Raw genomic sequence first — 21,927 nt, 5'->3', positions numbered from 1 at the left:
TTCGTTACTCGTTACTTTAAAATAAAACGACAAGAATAGTTTTTAGCTAAATGATGTGAGATGTGTGACAGACTGCACCAGGGCTGGACTGGGAACAAAATTCAGCCCTGGACTTTTTTCTTGACCAGCCCACTACAAGCACATCGCGCCACACATATCACCCCCTAATCAAATGTTAGATGATTGATATTAATAGTTTTCATCTATCTTACCACTAAAGTTAATAACTCACTATAATAAAATTAAAATAATAAAAAAATAACTACAAACAAATATATATATTTCCAACACTTTCCTTTGGGATTAATAGTTCTATCCATCTATCACACACATAAAATTTACAATTTCTTAAATGGTTCTATTGGATTTCCCCATCCTGTCTCATTAAACCGCAAGAAATAAAATTAAACCTTTCTTTCATTTAACCTTTAACACTGGTAAATATGCTTTTTTCGCACTTTTATTCACACGTGATTCACGTTTGTTCCAAATTAGTGCATTGCTCCGATGAGCAAAGTAATAAATACTTTATATGTTGACAAGGGAAATGGTCCGTGTACCTTTGGTAATTCATTTTTCACTTTAAATCCCAAAGTTGAAAAACAAGATAACGGGTCGTTTTTTGTTTCAAAAACCAATACTGAAAAACGGGAAAACGGGGCGTTATTCGTGTTTCGTTTTAAGATCAAAAATCAAATAACAAATAAGCAGAAATTGAAAAACGGGTCGTATTTTAATTTTCCAAAATCAACATTTTTTATCAGTTCAACCAGAAATAAAAGAGCGAGCGCGTGCACGTGCTGAGGTGCGTGTACACGCTTCATATAAAGTGTAAATCAGGTACAAGTGTTGAGAAGACGGAGCTAAAAGTCATAATAACGTTACACCGCGTCCTCTGTTCTGACTTTTGTGTCTGCTGTACTTTTTCCTGCCTTTGTAATTCACACAAGAACTATTTATCCTAAAAAAAAATAGGGGGCTATTCTAAGAAAAAGAATGCTGCATTATTTTTTACGTTATTATTATTATTATTATTATTATTATTATTACCGTATAGGACTCAGTTCTGTAATACAGGCATAACTAATCGTACATGTCACTTAGTGGTGGTAAATTCGGTTCATTTTATGGACTCGGGTTAGTCTGAGTCACTCAGTGATGTGATTCGGTTCACTTGAGTCACTTGTACTGACATCTTGATTGCGATTGATTTACTGCATGAAAATACATCCAAATATCACTTGTCTTCCATGCACTCAGAGCCAGGGCCAATCAGAGGACTCATAGGATCCGGGTTAATTGAGATCTCGGACTCGTGATTCCTGATTCAGTACGAAGATTCGAATCCTTAACCGAGGCGATTCAATATTTCTTGTTCTCGGCCAATAAACATCCAAAAATTAATAAAATTGCACGAACTAACTCTGCAGTAAACAAGGAGCAACAACAATCAAATGTATTTGTAATAGTTTCACCGTGACATGTACGATTAGTTCTTATTACAGAATCGAGTTCTATACGGTAATATAACAGGGGACGCGGTGAAACGTTATTATGACTTTTTGCTCCGTCTTCTCAACACTTGTACCTGATTTACACTTTATATGAAGCATGTATACGCACATCAGCGCGTGCACGCGCTCGCACTTTTATTTCTGATTGAACTGATAAAAAATGTTGATTTTGGAAAATTAAAATACGACCCGTTTTTCAATTTCTGCTTATTTGTTATTTGATTTTTGATCTTAAAACGAAAAACGAATAACGCCCCGTTTTCCCATTTTTCAGTATTGGTTTTTAAACGAAAAACGAATAACGCCCCGTTTTCTTGTTTTTCAACTTTGGGATTTGAGATGAAAAACGAATTACCAAAGGTACACGGACCGGAAATGAACCATGTGAGCTCTGCACATAATCACTCTTAAAAATGTCCTGAACAACTGCATTTTCCTTTCTGTATTATAGAGGACAAGATAGTGTTTACTTTTTCTGAAGAGCAGAGACTAATGGTACCGTCTCAAATTATATCCACCGCCCTATGTAGTGCACTATGTTGGACATGACATAATAGAACTTTTACAAAAATCGTCCTTAAAACGGCTGGTTTAAAGCCCCTGATATCCAACAGTAGCTTAGATAACTACTTATTAATCATTCAGCGACTGTTAAAAGAAATGTTTTGTACTGTTAGGAAGTACCCTAAGCAGGGCATAGGCGACATTTGAGATGGGCCCACAGTCTCTTCTTAAACGGCGTTACTAACGAAGCAGAGTCACTGAACACTAACTTTTCCTTTTCTGCTCTTTGGCTATGCTGTAGTTCCTCACTGCCAAACAGGTTGTCCAGTTTCCTGCACTTTTCTGCATCTGCTTGCAGCTTTTTCTGTGTTTTATCACGGGCTTTTTCTGCACCTCCTTTACGCTTTTTCGGCCCTTTCTCCATCTCGCACTCATTCATAGTTTTGTACTGGTGGTTGTGATTACGGTTTATCCTGGGGGAGGGACATTTCTGTGATTGACCAATGGACATGCCGTGAGGATACTGTGGTGGGCCAATGCACACTTCAGGATTATTATTCAGGAATATTTAAAACAGAATTTATTTTTCACTCCCTCAGCGGCCCATATACAGAGCGGCCCACCGGGAAAACTCCCGACCCTCCCGATGGCCAGTCCATCCCTGGACTGCACGCAGGCTTGGCGAATCTGCGCTTTAAATTAGATTGGTGGTTTAACACATTACTGCGCATGTGCAAACAAACTGTTCGCGTTCTGAGCGAAGCGCGTCGCTCTGTTCACCCAAACACGAAAATCCCGGAATATCAGAATCTCCGTCTAACCTCACCAAACACGCTGATGTAGGTTAAGAACGATTAATAAAGTAAAACAGCATCCGATTTTTTATTTCTTATTATTAGCGTTGAGATTGTTCAGATATCTAGCTACCATTTTCAATTACATTCGAACCACAAATAAAACGGTTCACTAAATTAGTTTAGAATGAATTCAGTGCAGACATGAAGACACGTCCATTATTTACAAAAACTGATAAACAAAAATTTCCTCAGATAACTTCTGTATTACACTGACAGTAAAAAGATTCAGGGTGTTGAGGAAAATGCAGCACGTCTTTAACCCTTTAATGGTCTCAACAATAAAATAATGTTTAAAAGATTATTTCTTTGCTTTTACTAGTTTTTAACATTTCCAACTTTTCATGGATGATTTTTCAGCTGCTGCTTCAAGCTGACATAAGTTAGAAATTGTGCTTTTTTTAAAATGTGAATACCAATAATTTTTTTTAGTTGAACACATGCCAATCAGGGAGTAGATCTGGCCAAAATGAGATTATTTAAATACAATTAATTAATTACGATTAATTAATTTTGCCAAAGTTCAGTGGTTATAGGTTGTTGAGATATATCTATGACTTGTACAACCCAAATCAAAAATTGCGACAGTATAGTAAATGCGAATAAAAAAGACAGTGTTTCTTACATTTACATTGATATCTTACATGAACCCAGAATATTTCATGTTTTGTCTGGTCAACTTCATTACAATTCTTAACATAGACATTTTAAGCCTACAACACGTTCTAAAAAAGTTGGAAAGCTGGAAGTTAGAGCTAATAATAAGGTAAAAAAAAATAATGACATGATTTTAAACAGGTGATGTCAACAGCTGATTATAATGATGAATTGCACAAATCATGTTCAGATGGAAGAAAGAAAAAAAGGTTGTTAAGGTGGTTTACAGAATTAAAAGAACAATCTTCATATTTTTCAAAATGACCGCTTCAGTTTATACCAACAGCATTTACTTTTTACTTCTACTTTTAATACTTAAGTACATTTTATATCAAATTACTTTTAATACTTAAGTACATTAAACATCAGATACTTTTAGACTTTTACTCAAGTAATATTCCATGAGGTGACTTTTACTTCTGTCTAAGTAAATTTCTGGTAAGATACTTGTACTTTTACTCAAGTACGGCCTTCAGGTACTTTATACACCACTGGAAGGTGGTCATAATGTTTATATACCTGATCGGTGTATATATTTTAAGTTTTACATTCATTTTTTTTTTTTATCTTAGAAGTAAATTCTCAGTTTCATTTACTCTCAAAACTTTCTGAAAAGTGCATGGAGCCATTGTTTAACTCTTTGGCAGGAAAACATCCCCAATCTCATGGTTCCAGGAGTCTCTCGATTGGGTTTTCTCTTCGAAATTGTTGGAAGTATAGTGTTTAAGGAGCGCTTTAATTATACGCAAACATTACTCTGCTGTTTTGTTTGACATACAAGTGGGTGTGAACAAGGCTTATCAGGGTGGGCACAAATGTATCTTGAAATGTAAGTCAATCACCCTGGGAAAGTGAAACACTGAATGATTAAAACAGGCTTTGTCCCAAACTGTACTCTACTATACTAAATAGTATGTCTAATTATCACACTACCATAGGTGTTAAGTTCTGGAACACACCCAGCAAATCAAGCACACTCAGATGTGCTTGTCAGCATTGTCTGACATTAGCTTAGATAGGATGTCATGGATGTACCAGATTACATACCAGTTGAGCATTTTGCCCTATTTGTTGTGTGCAAAGTATTTAATATAGTGACTTTTTGGACAAAAAGTAAAAAAGCAGTGTCTGCTCCTCATCAGATGTTACATTATCTACACAAGGCGGGGAATGCTTTAAAAGCATACTCAGCTCTGTTCTTTTTGGCTGTCATTTTTGTTTTCTTACTGGGGTTCAAGTTCTCTTGCTTGCTGTGGTGGCATTCTGGTTCTGTATTTATTACAGGAATCCTTTCGTTTCAAGTTTTCCCATGTGCAACCTTCTGGTTGCTTTGCCACTATCGGTTTTCTGAGTTCCCCTGTCTGGTACCTGTGGTAAGCTTTTGGGTTGTTTTCACTGGTAGACTGAATAGCGGGCGGAGTTGCACCCAAGCACTCTTTTGTTTCCTTTTATATCTGGTGTTTATCGCCTTGTGATGTTGACTAAATTCCTTTTCCCTTATTTCATTTTTAAACACAACTTTATTTGTGCTTGTAGACAGACATTCAGAGTTCTTATTAAGTAAACTTGACACATTTTGTGTGTACAGTTAGGTAAATTAAATATAAACAAAAATAAAATTGGTTGAATACTTCTTTCCATTTCATGTAATAGTGCTTCTGCTTCCATGCATTGGCACTCCAGGTCAGCCTGAGAATTGGTTAGGTCTTTGACTGATTACCTGTTAGTTGTTAACATGCAGCTAAAAAAAACTTGGCATAGGAATATTAAATCTAATTTTAGCTTAGCAGTAGTACAGGTGCTGTGTCAACAATAGACACAATAGACCATAACACTCGTGTGTGTGTTGAACAGTCAGTATAAAGTTTAAATATCCTCAGTTCTTAATTCTGTGTATTGCCCTTATTAAAAGATGACCACTACATAACCATAATTGGCAACCCATGTATTCCATGTATACCAATATGTATTGGTAATACAAGAATATCAAGGAGTAAATATCAAGGAGATTATTTAACATAATTTTCCTGTTTCCAGCTTTTTTTTGCCAACAGTTTACTGCAGCAATGATCATGTAACAAGCAAATAGTGGCACAGGTCTCAGATGTATGTACAGGTCTCAAATGTATGTTGTATATACACGATCAGCCATAACATTAAAACCACCTCTTTGTTTCTACACTCACTGTCCATTTTATCAGCTCCACTTACCATATAGAAGCACTTTGTAGTTCTACAATTACTGACTGTAGTGACTGTTTCTCTGCATGCTTTGTTAGCCCCCTTTCATGCTGTTCTTCAATGGTCAGGACTCTCCCTGGACCACCACATAGCAGGTATTATTTGGGTGGTGAATCATTCTCAGCACTGCAGTGACACTGACATGGTGGTGGTGTGTTAGTGTGTTGTGCTGGTATGAGTGGATCAGACACAGCAGCCCTGCTGGAGTTTTTAAATACCGTGTCCACTCACTAGCCACTCTTGTCCACTATTAGACACTCCTACCTAGTTGGTCTACCTTGTAGATGTGAAGTCAGAGACGATCACTCATCTATTGCTGCTGTTTGAGTTGGTCTTCTTTGAGACCTTCATCAGTGGTCACAGGACGCTGCCCACGGGGCGCTGTTGGCTGGATATTTTTGGTTGGTGGACTATTCTCAGTCCAGCAGTGACAGTGAGATGCTTAAAAACTCCATCAGCACTGCTGTCTTATTTACTCTGACCAGCACAACACACACTAACACACCACCACCATGTCAGTGTCACTGCAGTGCTGAGAATGATCCACCACCCAAATAATACATGCTCTGTGGTGGTCCTGTGGGGGTCCTGACCATTGAAGAACAGGGAGAAAGCAGGCTAACAAAGCATGCAGAGAAACAGATGGACTACAGTCAGTAATTGTAGAACTACAAAGTGATATGGACAGTGATATGATATATGATAAATATATATATATATTTACAGTGGGGCCAAAAAGTATTTAGTCAGCCACTGATTGTGCAGGTTCTCCTACTTAGAAAGATGAGAGAGGTCTGTAATTTTCATCGTAGGTACACTTCAACTATGAGAGACAAAATGAGAAAAAAAAAATCAGGAAATCACATTGTAGGATTTTTAAAGAATTTATTCGTAAATTATGGTGGAAAATAAGTATTTGGTCAATAACAAACAAGCAAGATTTCTGGCTCTCACAGAACTGTAACTTATTCTTTAAGAAGCTCTTCTGTCCTCCACTCGTTACCTGTATTAATGGCACCTGTTTGACCTCGTTATCTGTATAAAAGACACCTGTCCACAGCCTCAAACAGTCAGACTCCAAACTCAACCATGGCCAAGACCAAAGAGCTGTCGAAGGACACCAGGAAGAAAATTGTAGACCTGCACCAGGCTGGGAAGAGTGAATCTACAATAGGCAAGCAGGTTGGTGTGAATAAATCAACTGTGGGAGCAATTGTAAGAAAATGGAAGACATACAAGACCGTTGATAATCTCCCTTGGGGTTAAGATCTCATCCCGTGGGGTCAAAATGATCATGAGAACGGTGAGCAAAAATCCCAGAACTACACTACACCTGATGAATGACCTGCAGAGAGCTGGGACCAAATTAACGAAGGCTACCATCAGTAACACACTACGCTGAGAGGGACTCAAATCCTGCAGTGCCAGGCGTGTCCCCCTGCTTAAGCCAGTACATGTCCAGGCCCGTCTGAAGTTTGCCAGAGAGCATATGGATGATCCAGAAGAGGATTGGGAGAATATCATGTGGTCAGATGAAACCAAAATGGAACTTTTTGGTAAAAACTCAACTCGTCATGTTTGGAGGAAGAAGAAGAACCCAAGAACACCATACCTACTGTGAAGCATGGGGGTGGAAACATCATGCTTTGGGGCTGTTTTTCTGCAAAGGGGACAGGACGACTGATCCGTGTTAAGGGAAGAATGAACGGGGCCATGTATCGTGAGATTTTAAGCCAAAACCTCCTTCCATCAGTGAGAGCATTGAAGATGGAACGTGGCTAGGTCTTCCAGCATGACAATGATCCCAAACACAACGAAGGAGTGGCTCCATAAAAAGCATTTCAAGGTCCTGGAGTGGCCTAGCCAGTCTCCAGACCTCAACCCCATAGAAAATTTGTGGAGTCCGTGTTGCCCAGCGACAGCCCCAAAACATCACTGCTCTAGAGGAGATGTGCATGGAGGAATGGGCCAAAATACCAGCTACAGTGTGTGCAAACCTGGTGAAGACTTACAGGAAACGTTTGACCTCTGTCATTGCCAACAAAGGTTATGTTACAAAGTAATGAGTTGAACTTTTGTTATTGACCAAATACTTATTTTCCACCATAATTTACGAATAAATTCTTAAAAAATCCTACAATGTGATTTCCTGGATTTTTTTACTCATTTCGTCTCTCATAGTTGAAGTGTACCTATGATGAAAATTACAGACCTCTCTCATCTTTCTAAGTAAGAGAACTTGCACAATCAGTGGCTGACTAAATACTTTTTGGCCCCACTGTATATATATATATATAGGTTATGGATGATTATGTACTGAAGATCATTATGTGTATATATTTTTGATTTAGGTCAATGCCGGTCCCATGGCTTATGCCAGAGCCTTTCTGGATGAATCCAAATCCAGCCAGACCAATAAGAAAGTGAAAGAGCTCAAGGACATATTCAGGTGTGTACTGAGTGATTGTAATTCTGAATTGTAATGGTATTTCTATCTGATTGAATTACAGTCTTTAAATTGCTACTTTATATACAGTAATATTTCAAATAATTTTCCTTTAATAATCAATATTATTTTTACTTGTTAATATGAGGGTATTATGCTTCTTGCAGGAAGTTTGTTCAGGCATGCAGTATGGCTTTAGATATTAATGAGCGGCTTATTAAAGAGGACCAGTACGAGTATCACGAGGGACTGAAGGCCAACTTTAGAAGCATGGTGAAGGAGCTGTCTGATATAATCCATGAACAGGTAGGACGCACAATTATACCATAATCAATGTTTTTAGAATTAGATCATCCTTGGTAAGGATGGGTAAAAAAAGCTTTTAATTAGCTTAATTTCATAAGCTTAAGTTCAAACCATTGTGGTTTAAATACATTGCCACCTGAAGAATTGAAGGTCATGGACATGCAGTTTTTTTTTTCAACTGAGACATCTCTAAATTATTGGAATCTTTTAATCATGTTATGGACTGTATATGGTGAAGTTCCTAAATTCTTACACAGAGAAACCTAGTCCCTTAAATAGCAGGCACAACCTGACTAATCATTGCTTGTAAACAACTGAGCCATTCATTTATGCTCCTGTTTTATCTAATCGTGACTGCATAACCTGTGACCTATTTACCTGTTTACCTAGAAAGCGTGTCATTCAACACACTGACTGCTCCTACAAGAAGCTGAAACTGGGTCTTTGGATCTTTCAGCAGAAAATGGGCTAAAACCAACAACCAAATCCACACAAAAATGGTTCAGTCACCACAGAATTGAGGTTTTGACATAGTCATTCCAGGCCCCTAGTCTAAACCCTATGAAGAAGTAACAGGTTGAACCAAATGTCTTAAAAATTCAGATAGACACAGCATTGGAAGGTCCCTTGGACAGGGTGTCAATTCACTACTGTATTTATAAAAATATACAACTAAAACACATTTAAAATAATATCACATGCATTTTAAGCATTTTGGGCAGCTTAAAGATGTGAAATTTGTGAAACTAAAAAAACTGTAACTATAGTATGGTCTTTATGGTCTCATCTACATTTTGTATTCAGAGATGGTTGTCCATCCAACATGTTTCCCCATTACTGCATAGGACTTTTGGAGTTCCTTAAGAGTGACCATTTGGTTCATTCCTACCTCCCTGACCAAGGATTTTTATTGCACAGATGCCCAATTTTGGCCAGAAAAAACAACGAAACAACAACTTGAAGTTGTGCTTGTGATCTTCCACTTCTGAATTATTGAGAATATTGTGAACTTGGATTTCTCAAAGGCTTAACTTAAGTTCAGTGAGCTTAACTGAAGTGATTAAGTGTAGATTGTGTAGTTTGCTGGATAAAAATGTCAGTTATATTCATTCAAATCCAAAACGTAATTAAGTGTGCAAAAACTCAAGGGGTCTGAATACTTACTGAGTCCACTGTATGTGAAAATATGAGGTCTGGCCTAGGAAACACTGACATAAACATTGTAATTAATGATAAGGATCTGCTCTGACCACTGCACTCATGTTTACTTGTAATTTATCTTGTTGACTTTCAAACAAGGGCACACTTTCAAGCACAGTCTAGTATGATATATGAAACAGTCAACCATACTTGTCAGAAACCCTGTTATGGTTTGATAATTATTGCTGTAAATTAGGACGTGTGCTGAGTTCACAGTGCACGTGATTGCAAATGGGGCCAATTCTGAAAGCGTGCGCTTTGTTGCATGGATACAAAAATGATCTGACAACCCAGATGAAACTAAGGTATGTTTAAAAAAACACAAATGCCAGCACAAGCATTAACAAGTTGAATGTGCTTAAGGTATTTTAAAAATTACTTTACTTACATAACCAACCCCTACAACACTGCTATTAGATTCTTTGCATTTTATGCAGTCCAGATTTTATATTACATCTCACTTTTGGTACTGTTGTGAAAAACAGTAATAACTCGGCATTTGGCCGTTGACTTTTCTTAGAAATCGTATTAACATCATATGGTTAAGGTTAAATATCTAGTAGAGACATGCCACAGCCCTCGACATGTCACCACTTGGCAGTAAGGGAAGTCTCACAATGCCAAGTATAACCATATCTGGGCTGTGTCTGTCAGGCTGTCTAAATCAGTTAAATGATCACTGGTATGTGGAATCTCAAACTGGAACAACACAATTCCAAATCAATATTAGCAAATAACCCTTCATAATGAGAAATTATTTTATATCTGAGGTAGATCACAGCTCAAAACATATAAAAAGCCCAACATGCTTTATTTAGTTTTATGAATAAATTTTATTTTTCATTTAATCAATATATTAACTGTCTGATAGTACAAACCTAATTAAAACCTAATATTTAGCTTTATAAAAGGTCGGTCAGATGATATGCGAAATAAATGATTAAATAAATTAAAAAATGGTTCGTAAACTGTCATGGAATGATCAGAAATACCTATTTGGAACAAGTAAACGTGAATTGAAGGCTTTTATCATTGGATATAGAAAAAGCATTGATGACAAGCTTAGTCAGATGGGCCATGGTTTGTTATTTTGCTACTACTACAGTGTAGAAACAATATTTAAGTCATGATAGCAAAAAAGGAAAGATTTCACCATCTACAGTTCAAAACATTATTAAAACATCGGAATTCTGAGTTTTGTATGTATAAAATACAAGGATTTAAACCAATGCCTGTGATCTCTGAAATCTCACACAGCACTGCATTAAAAATCACTATGCTTCTATTATGAATATCTACATGGGCTCTGGAATACTTCTGAAATCCATTGTCAGTAAACATAGTTCATCACTGCATTTACAAGTATAAGTTAAGACTCCACTGTGCAAGGCAGAAATCATCAGTCAACAATATCCAGAAAATACTGCTGACCTCTCTGGGCTTAAGCTTATCTGAGATGGACTGACACAAAAGTAGAAATATGTGCTGTGGTCTAAAAAAAACTATAAATGAAAATGTTTTTGGAAATAATCAACATCATGTTCTCTGGGCCATAAAGGAAAAATGACCATCCTGAATGTTACACCGGCAAATATTATTAGACAAATGTTCCTGGAAACTTTAGAAAGCTCCTTTGCTAGTGGTGTGCGATACTGCAAAATTCGGTATCGATTCGATACCAAGTAAATACAGGGCCAGTATCGCCGATACTGATACCGATATCGATACTTTTTACTTATAAAGCAGCTTAATTACTTTCAAGAGCAGTGTGTAATGATTTATGAGGTGAATGTATCATCAATATGCTTTGACGACTAAATGATTTTGTGTTAATTAGTTAATCATGTGCATGTCAAAACCCACTACAGTTTTTAGGTGAATTAAAAGTAATTTTATTACGTATGTAATAAACTTTAATAAAGTCTGGGGTTTTTTGTTCAAAAACAATTAGATAATAAGAAACATAATTCCCCCTCTCACTGCACTCTCTGGCTTTTTGTAAAATAAAGTACAAAAAATATTAAAGAACGTCAATTATTTTTTCAGTGGAAGGTTTTTGTTCATAAACAACAATATAATAAAACTACATTTATTCCTTTCACTGCACTTCCTCTCTGGCTTAAAACAAAGTACAGTACAACATTATAACTGAAGAACATGTTTTAAAACTTGAAAACTCTTTTTTTTATTTTAAATATTATTTTATTTAATTCCCTGACGGAAAATATCCACTTTTTCTCTCTGCCTTTCACTTACTGCTATATGTATTTTCCCTCAGTGGCACTTAGTCACGTGACGGCACGACAATAAAACACAGCGGAACAGGGAGGAGCAAAATGTGCTTGTTAGATGTGAAAGAGCGGTGTTTGAACACACACACACGTCTTCTTCTTGTTCCTCAGCCTTTGTCCCGTTTTTTGGTTACGGGGTCGGCATTTCCGGCTTCTTCCCGTTAGGGGTCGCCGGCGGGATTTTGCACAGTTTTTTTTACGCCGGATGCCCTTCCTGACACAACCTCCCTATTTATCCGGGCTTGAAATGGTTTGTGCATCTAGCGGCTTGGTATCTATAGGACAATTCGGTGTTTCCAATTAGCCTGGTGGCATGTTTTTGGACTGTGGGAGGAAACCCATGCGGAAACGGTGAGAACATACAAACTCCGCACAGAAAGGACCCAGACCGCCCCACCTGGGGATCGAACCCAGGACCTTCTTGTTGTGAGGCGACAGTGCTACCCACTAAGCCATCGCGCCACCCTGAACACACACACGTCTATTTTTTTTATAAAACGGGAGGAATGTACTGAATGTAGCAGAGAAAAAAATGAAACTAAAGTATCGATCCCATCACGCTAGTATCGATCCGATACCAATACCAACGTTGGTATCGATACTATCGATATTTGGATTGATCCGCCCACCACTATCCTTTACCTTTAGCATAATTGAAACATCCCAATTATTACAGAATCTTTTATAATGTAACCAAAATTTGCTTGACAACAATTTACATGTATACACTGATATTTGGAGCTTAATTAACTTGATCATTTTACCCTATAATAAGTATTGAAGTATATGAAGTGGATATACACCGATCACGCATAACATTATGACCACCTTCCTAGTATTGTGTTGGTCCCCCTTTTGCTGCCAAAACAGCCCTAACCCACTGAGGCAGGGACTCCACTAGACCACTGAAGGTGTGCCGTGCTATCTGCCACTGGGCCAGACTGTGGACATGCTTAGTTTATATTAAGTCAAATAAGAAAGGTGCTCGAAATAATGTATCACATGTTTAATTGGGTGAGGTGAGTTTTTCTTTATCATATTTTACTCTGGACCCAATGCAACCCTGATCAGGATAAAGCAGTTAGTGAATATAGATTAGTGAATTATATTTAAAGGATAGAAGCTCATGTTAGTGACTGTATCTATGATTTAAACAAAAAATGTCAGAAGCTAATTCTATAATTAGTAATGACTAATGACACTAATTATAAATGTATCAAAAATAGTATACAGCTGTAGGACATTAAAAAAAACCGTGGGTGTTTTATATCTGGTACAGGCCACACATTCGTATATAGAAATACTATAATAATATAATATATAATTAATATATAATAATAAAGGATGGCCTGCATCTCCATGTGGCACAAACATCAAGTTCCCTCAGGTTGCAGGTTAAAACATCACCTACAAAATCATGTGTATATTTACAGGGGTTGGACAAAATAACTGAAACACCTGGTTTTAGACCACAATAATTTATTAGTATGGTGTAGGGCCTCCTTTTGCGGCCAATACAGCGTCAATTCGTCTTGGAAATGACATATACAAGTCCTGCACAGTGGTCAGAGGGATTTTAAGCCATTCTTCTTGCAGGATAGTGGCCAGGTCACTACGTGATGCTGGTGGAGGAAAACGTTTCCTGACTCGCTTCTCCAAAACACCCCAAAGTGGCTCAATAATATTTAGATCTGGTGACTGTGCAGGCCATGGGAGATGTTCAACTTCACTTTCATGTTCATCAAACCAATCTTTCACCAGTCTTGCTGTGTGTATTGGTGCATTGTCATCCTGATACACGGCACCGCCATTGGATGCACATGGTCCTCCAGAATGGTTCGGTAGTCCTTGGCAGTGACGCGCCCATCTAGCACAAGTATTGGGCCAAGGGAATGCCATGATATGGCAGCCCAAACCATCACTGATCCCCCCCCATGCTTCACTCTGGGCATGCAACAGTCTGGGTGGTACGCTTCTTTGGGGCTTTTCCACACCGTAACTCTCCCGGATGTGGGGAAAACAGTAAAGGTGGACTCATCAGAGAACAATACATGTTTCACATTGTCCACAGCCCAAGATTTGCGCTCCTTGCACCATTGAAACCGACGTTTGGCATTGGCACGAGTGACCAAAGGTTTGGCTATAGCAGCCCGGCCGTGTATATTGACCCTGTGGAGCTCCCGACGGACAGTTCTGGTGGAAACAGGAGAGTTGAGGTGCACATTTAATTCTGCCGTGATTTGGGCAGCCGTGGTTTTATGTTTTTTGGATACAATCCGGGTTAGCACCCGAACATCCCTTTCAGACAGCTTCCTCTTGCGTCCACAATTAATCCTGTTGGATGTGGTTTGTCCTTCTTGGTGGTATGCTGACATTACCCTGGATACCGTGGCTCTTGATACATCACAAAGACTTGCTGTCTTGGTCACAGATGCGCCAGCAAGACGTGCACCAACAATTTGTCCTCTTTTGAACTCTGGTATGTCACCCATAATGTTGTGTGCATTGCAATATTTTGAGCAAAACTGTGCTCTTACCCTGCTAATTGAACCTTCACACTCTGCTCTTACTGGTGCAATGTGCAATTAATGAAGATTGGCCACCAGACTGGTCCAATTTAGCCATGAAACCTCCCACACTAAAATGACAGGTGTTTCAGTTATTTTGTCCAACCCCTGTAGCTTCTATTAAATAAATTGCCTAGAATATACGGATGCTCATCATGACTTTTGACTTACATCATTATACAGAGTCACATGACTAATGCCGGTTTATGAACAATTTGCTTGCAGCTGTTAGTGGCATGTGTCCTGCCCACCTTGATTAGTCACCATAAACTCTAAAGTTGACTAATGTCAGCTTTGTTAGCTTTGTGCTAATGTCAATATACTGATAAAAACTGCAAACCCAAAAACGAAAATGTCACTAATGCTTGTATTTATGTTTAATGTGATTTTAACCTGAATGAACTACTCATTATGTGGATGGTGCACACAGAGATTGTTATATGAGTTTCTGAAACTCCAGATCAGGTTTATTAGCTTTGTGCTCACAATGCCTACACGTATACAATGCTATCATTTTTTTCTTTAGTCTGCTCCCCGATATATACTGTATTAGGTGCCACCACAGCTAATATAGTCCACATACCAGACTTTTGGCCAGTATGCCCCCCACCACCGGACACTGGCCAAAATGGCCAGCATGCTTTTTTCTCCCAATTTTAGCATGTCCAATTTTTTACCCAATTGCATTATGCCCTCTCCACTGGATCTGACCCTCGCCCCGATTGAGGAGAGCGAGACTGTCACACGCCCTCTCTGACCCATGTGCAGTAGCCGACTGCATATTTTTACCTGCACGAGGCAAGGTCATATGCGGATCAGCTTTGTGCATGGAGAGCCACACCCTGATCAACGCATTTATTCCCCGACTCTGTGCAGACGCCATCAATCAGCCAGCAGAGGTAATTGCATCTTATGAGGCCCCTATCCAGCTCATCCTACCCTATGAACAACTGCCAATCGTTGTTCATGTAGCAACCCAACCAAGACGGATGGCAGAGCTGAGATTCGATACGATGTATTCGAAATCCCAGCTCTGGTGTGCTAGCGTATTTTACTGCTGCGCCACTTGAGCGGCCAGGCTAGCATACTTTACTGCTGCACCACCGGAGCACTCCATAGATACAATACTAACATTGCTTGCGAATACATTCATGTAGAGATGAAAGAGAAGATAAAATTTTTTAATTAAGTAAAAAGTGTCTGGTCTGGGATGCCCAGCATTTTCTTCTTTTTCTGTTAGCTTTACCACTTTTCTTACCAATTTTTAACATAGAAAAACTAATCACTTTTTAATGAAAGTTAATCATTAAATAATTTGTTACTTTAATAATTAATAAATATTAGGGCTGTCGAAGTTAACGCGATAATAACGCATTAACGCAATCTCAATTTAACGCGATTATAAAAATTAGTGCCGTTAACGCAAATTCTAGTTCATGTTGAGACTTGACTGGTAGAACAAACGTTTTAATGTCGGACTTGCCACCGTTTTTTATTTGCGGTTTGTTAACATAATGTTACCGAGCGTGGTAGTGTCGTAGTAATGCACTTGCATAATAAAGAAGCTGCCAGTCCTCCATTCACGTAACGCTAGGACGGACACTTAAAAATCCTCCTTTTGGAGTGAACTGGTTTCATTTTTGATCAATATTATTTACCATTGGCTCAGGTACATGTCGAAACAAATGCTTTGTATTTCATTGGTTTAACAGCCTCATTTGACTCCTTATAGAGCTACCACTGGCCAATCGGAGAAGGTCCGCCCTCTAAATGCTAGTCTGTGATTGGGTGGTTGAATTTCGCCCGCCCTCTCTGTTTTGTAAACACCGCGCTACCTGAGTCAATCACTCAGCTCTCATGATCAGGAACGCGGTGAAAATGCCAAAAAGTAAACTTTTGAGGCAGCGATGAACGGACCTAAATATGAAAAGACACAACATTTAGTGAGTAAAACAGTCATTTGTTATATAATTCTTGCTTAAATTGGTCAAAAACTGTTATATGGGTTCTGGATTCATTCTGTGTGTTGCAGTAGCATGTCCCCCTGTTCCTAATATGATGTCCGGCTTTTTGGGGTGTAATGTCCTCCTTTTTGTTACTATGAATCTGGCCACCCTAGTCTAAACACACTCAGTTCGTGTAGAAACGTCCATTAAACCACTGGATAGTATTACTGCCTAGTATGTGAGTGAATAAAACTCCCTTACAGTTTTCTCTTGTCCCAGCAGTTTTTAACATTAGTACATTTAGCATAAAATGTGTTCACCATTGTAATTGTAACATTTCACTTAAAAATCCTTGTTTTCTATAACATTTACACAGATTTTTTTTAATGCGATTAATCGCGATTAACTATATGAAATTCTGAGATTAATCGTGATTAAAAATTTTAATCGTTTGACAGCCCTAATAAATATGCTTGCTAAGATTTATAAGAGGGGGAAAGTGAACATTTCTGTAAATGTAAAGGGTGGTAACTTAGTGGTAAAGGTACTGAAATATTGATCAGAAGGTCCTGATTCAAGCCACTGCTGGACTCCTGAACAAGGCCCTTAACTCTTACACCGATTAGCCATAACATTAAAACCACCTCCTTGTTTTTACACTCACTGTTCATTTTATCAGCTTCACTTACCATATAGAAGCACTTTGTAGTTCTACAATTACTGACTGTAATCCATCTATTTCTCTGCATGCTTTGTTAGCCCCCTTTCATGCTGTTCTTCAATGGTCACGACTCTCCCAGAACCACTACAGAGCAGGTATTATTTGGGTGGTGGATCATTCTCAGCACTGCAGTGACACTGACATGGTGGTGGTGTGTTAGTGTGTGTTGTGCTGGTATGAGTGGATCAGACACAGCAATGCTGATGGAGTTTTTAAACACCTCACTGTCACTGCTGGACTGAGAATAGTCCACCAACCAAAAATCCAGCCAACAGCACCTTGTGTGCAGCGTCCTGTGACCACTGATGAAGGTCTCAAAGATGACCAACTCAAACAGCAGCAATAGATGAGCGATCGTCTCTGACTTTACATCTACAAGGTGGACCAATTAGGTAGGAGTGTCTAATAGAGTGGAAAGTGAGTGGACACGGTATTTAAAAACTCCAGCAGCACTGCTGTGTCTGATCCAATCATACCAGCACAACACACACTAACACACCACCACCATGTCAGTGTCACTGCAGTGCTGAGAATGATTTACCACCTAAATAATACCTGCTCTGTGGGGGTCCTGACCATTAAAGAACAGGGTGAAAGCAGTCTAAAAAAGTATGTAGAGAAACACCTTGCCACAAGCTTTCGTTTACCCAACCCAAGAAGAAAACAGCATATTAACTAAGATCTCTTTCCTTGTCTTGTTATTTTAGTTTTGCATGTTTGAGATTGTTGTGTAATTATTGTTTAGTAGCACAAGTTGTTTTCTAACCTTTCTCTGCTTTCTCTTTCCATGCTGCTATGCTCTATAGATTGAATGCTAGGTAACTTTCCTATCCTTTTTTAGATACAAAATATAATAAGAACATGTGGACCTATTTTCAGTGAATTTTACAATGCATCAACATATTTATGGGTGTCCGTTGTGTAAAATATGTGCATGATTAATAATATATCTTGTTTATTCTTTAAATGAAGTGCTTACTACTTTGCTCTGATTTTTTTTCTCTGTAGATGATCGAGGACGATTCGATGTGTTCCCTTCTGCAGAACTCGCTTCACGTGTTCCGTGTCATTAGCGGAACGTCCACTGACTTGAGCTAAAACCTGCTGGAGAACTTTTGGTAGACTATCAAGTCTTCGCCCTCATGAATGTAATACTATACACCCTGCTTTTTGCTTTTCTGGCTCTACTGGAATGCCAGCCTCCAACAAAGTGCCATGTTATGACTGACTACAGTTCAAAATGATTCAAACACTATTGCAAATTAGGTTTATTAGCAAAATTTACAAATGTTTAGCTGTTTGCAATAAACCAATCAAACAAGAACAATTAAAATAGATCAACACAACTGATATAACGAGTTGTTTCTCCGAATTCAACACAAAATGCCACTTTTAATGACCACTTTAGCTTCAGAATTATTCAGCCCCTTCATGATAAGCGTCTTTAGTACTTAGTAGAGCAACATTTTGCTGTTACAACCTGCTACAAATGTGATGCATATCCATTAGCTTCTGGCAGCGTTCCTGAGTTCCTTATGAGAAGTGGCTTTCAGTTTAATAATATTCTTGGGTTTGCATGCTGCCACTGTCGTCTTCAAATCCCTGCAATGATTTTCTATGTGGGTTTAAGTCAGATCACTGTGATGGCCACTCCAGAATATTCATCTGAAACCAAGCCTTGATGGACTTAGGTATGCTTGGGATCATTGTCCAGTTGAAAGATCCAATGATGTCCAAACTTCAGCTTCCTCACAGAGGGCATGGCGTTTTGTCCTAGAATTTCCTGTTACTTCACTGAATCCATCTTGTCCTCCACATATTGCAGGTTTCCAGTGCCAGAGGAAGCAAAGCAGCCCCAGAGCATCACCGAGCCACTGCCATGCTGCATCGTAGGCAGGGTTTTTTTATTAGTGTATGCTTCATTCTTCCTCCTCCAGACTGCTGATCTACAGGCCTGAAAAGTTCCATCGCACCACAAAACAGAATCCAAAAAACCTTTGTGTGTTTTTGGGTCATTCGCTGTGTACATCTTGGAGTTTGGGTATGCGCCTTACTGTGCAAACTTAAACCTCAGTGCCTGTCATCACCAAATCTTGCTGCAGATCTTTTGCGGTCACGTTAAGGTTTTTGACCACCTGACCACCTCAGGAATCTGGTAGCAGCCGGTGAAGCTTCCTCTTACTGACACATCAGGGTAGTGTAACCAGCATTTGAACTATGCTATGTGTGAACTTCATCTCTACTTTTAGTGCCTTTACTATTTTTGTATCTATTTCCTTGTTTGTGCAAGGCTATTATCTCTTCTCTTAACTTTTTGGACCACTCTTTTGACTTAGTCGTATTTCTATCATACAATCAAAGTCACAGTCAACAAACCAGATCAGGTTTTTGATGTGTTTTATCTCAAGCACACCTGATGCAACTAATGAAGCATTTAATTGGTTGCACAATGCTTGAGACAGCACTGATTTGCAAATGTGTGCTTTTATGAGGTGGGTTGAATAATTCTGAGACTGCAGTAGTCATTATAAGAGACAGTGTGTTGAATTTGGAGAATCCACTTTCTATGTGCATTGCGGCACGTCCTGATATTGCAGAGTGAGACGTGGCCCTGGGTCAACAGGGGAGGTGCTTCAATCGAAACCGTTCGACCAAGCACAAACTAGCCGCCGCTATGACATCACCACATTTGCCGGGGCTAGCTAATCCTAGCTAAGTAATGGGTATGCAAGCTAAAAGATCTGGCAACTGTGTTACTTTCAGTATTTGAAAGAATGTTGGAAATCATTGTTCCAAGCAAAATGTTAACATTGTGCAAAGCATGAAATAAATTTCTCAGATTTACCATTAGGTTAGCCAGCTATCTTAACTATTACCTAGCATAGCAAAAAGCTATGAGAGATTAGCCAAGCCAAGGCTAGCTACAATATGTAACATATTATTTTGTGTAAGCAAAAAAAACGGTACTACTACATGTTAAGCATGTATTATAACAAGGGGATTCAGTGTGTGCGTGGCAACGGAGCTTTTTCTCTGGTTGAGGTTAAAAATGAGATAAATAGAAAAACGAGAAAGGCCTGGCAAATGTGGTGATGTCATAGCGGCGGCTAGTTTATGATTGGTCGAACGGTTTCGATTGAAGCACCTCCCCTGTTGACCCAGGGCCATGTCTCACTCTTCAATATCAGGTTGTGCATCAGTTGCGCTATTTATGTTTGTTGCAAAAAGATGAAAGTTTTTGCTAAACCTAATTTGCAATGAAGGTTGAATAATTTTGAATGCAACTGTAAATCGTTTTCATTTTAAACAGACCATGTCTGACAGATTGTAGCATACCAATGTTTGATAAATGGCCCGTATAGATTATAATTGCCTTGTCACACTCTGCCTACAAATAGTAGCAATAGTAGCAATCCCCATCTAAACACATTGCTATTAAGAAAACTGGCTTTTGTGAATTTTTGTACTATTATTTTTAATCACACTGGATAGATGATCTAAAACAGTACGTTTCATCTGAAGATCAGGGGGTATGAACCCATAGTAAAATTAAGTAATAAAACAGCTGCTTTGTAATAAGCCCTTTTGTCGCCTTTTTCTTGGTGCTTCAATCTCACATTTTCCAGGGAGATTGTGCTTAAGGTTGGTTTGCCTTAAATTTGTCGATCACTTTAATGTTTGATGCTCCAGCAATCAGGATGATTTGTTGCCACAACCTTGGGTTTCACGGCCAGGTGGCGCAGCGGGATATTCCGCTTGCACACCAGCACCGCGTTTCTGAACTCCCCGGTTCAAAACTCTGTGTTGCCACCGGCAGTCGGCTGGGCGCCATCTAGCAGGCATAATTGTCAGTGCTTGCAGCAGATACTAACTGGCCACCATATCTGCAGGGTGGGGGCCGGACTATGTGTGGGTGGGTGGGTCTTCATATGCTGTGTAAGGACCCTGATTGGCAGAAGAGACGCCGGTGCAGAATGCATGGGCGACAAGAGGAGGGCTGTGCATGTGTCGGAAGAGGCGTGTACAGCGAAGTGCTCTCCTCGGATGCAATCTGGTATCTCTCAGCAGCAGAAGACAAAGACAAAGATTGAGTCCGCTAAATCGGGAGGAAAATGGGGAGAAAATGCATTAAAAAAAAAAAAAAAAAAAAGCTTGGGTTTCACTGTTATGCTGATGACAGCGCTCAGCACTCTGACGAACTTGACATTCTGAGATCAGGTGCATTGGAGTATACTCCAGCAACATAAAATGAAAAATACAATGGTCACTCGATTTTATTTTAAAATCCAAACAGTAAAAACAAAGAAACTGCTGATATAAAAACTTAAATTTATACACTGTATGGCTAAAAGTATTTGGACACCTGACCAGTCACCTGTGTGTGATCCTTTCAGCTGTAAGAACAGTCACTTTTCGGAGAAGGCGTCTCACAAGACTTTGAATTATGTCTGTGTGAATTTGTGCCCAATTAGTTAAAAGAGCATTGATGGCACTGATGTTGGTCAAGAAAGCCTCAACTGATGTTCCACTTCATTCCAGAGCTGTTCAGTAGAGCTAAGGTCATAAAATGTTATCTTAAGAATTTTAAGTGTTTAGAGACCATGCAAGATTGGACAGATATTTATCCTTGTGGAGGACAATTTTTTTTATGAAAGAGTTGGACATGTCAGAGTAGCTGTT

At 38.9% G+C, this 21,927-nt stretch overlaps 1 protein-coding gene across 1 annotated transcript in view; it reads left to right on the top strand.

Annotated features, from left to right (window-relative positions):
* The window catches only part of dock11 (dedicator of cytokinesis 11), a 120,138-nt gene extending 99,312 nt beyond the window's left edge, over positions 1-20,826 (top strand). Inside the window, exons 52-54 of the mRNA XM_062994093.1 lie at positions 8,122-8,219; positions 8,384-8,522; positions 18,256-20,826. Coding sequence (XP_062850163.1) covers positions 8,122-8,219; positions 8,384-8,522; positions 18,256-18,345 — 327 coding nt within the window. The 3' untranslated portion in view covers positions 18,346-20,826. The remainder of the gene's footprint in view (positions 1-8,121; positions 8,220-8,383; positions 8,523-18,255) is intronic.
* Positions 20,827-21,927: the final 1,101 nt, after the last annotated feature.

The sequence above is a fragment of the Trichomycterus rosablanca genome, chromosome 4 (assembly GCF_030014385.1).
Source record: "Trichomycterus rosablanca isolate fTriRos1 chromosome 4, fTriRos1.hap1, whole genome shotgun sequence".
In the NCBI taxonomy this organism is placed as follows: Eukaryota; Metazoa; Chordata; class Actinopteri; order Siluriformes; family Trichomycteridae; genus Trichomycterus; species Trichomycterus rosablanca.
This window is presented reverse-complemented; position numbering and strand designations above follow the sequence as displayed.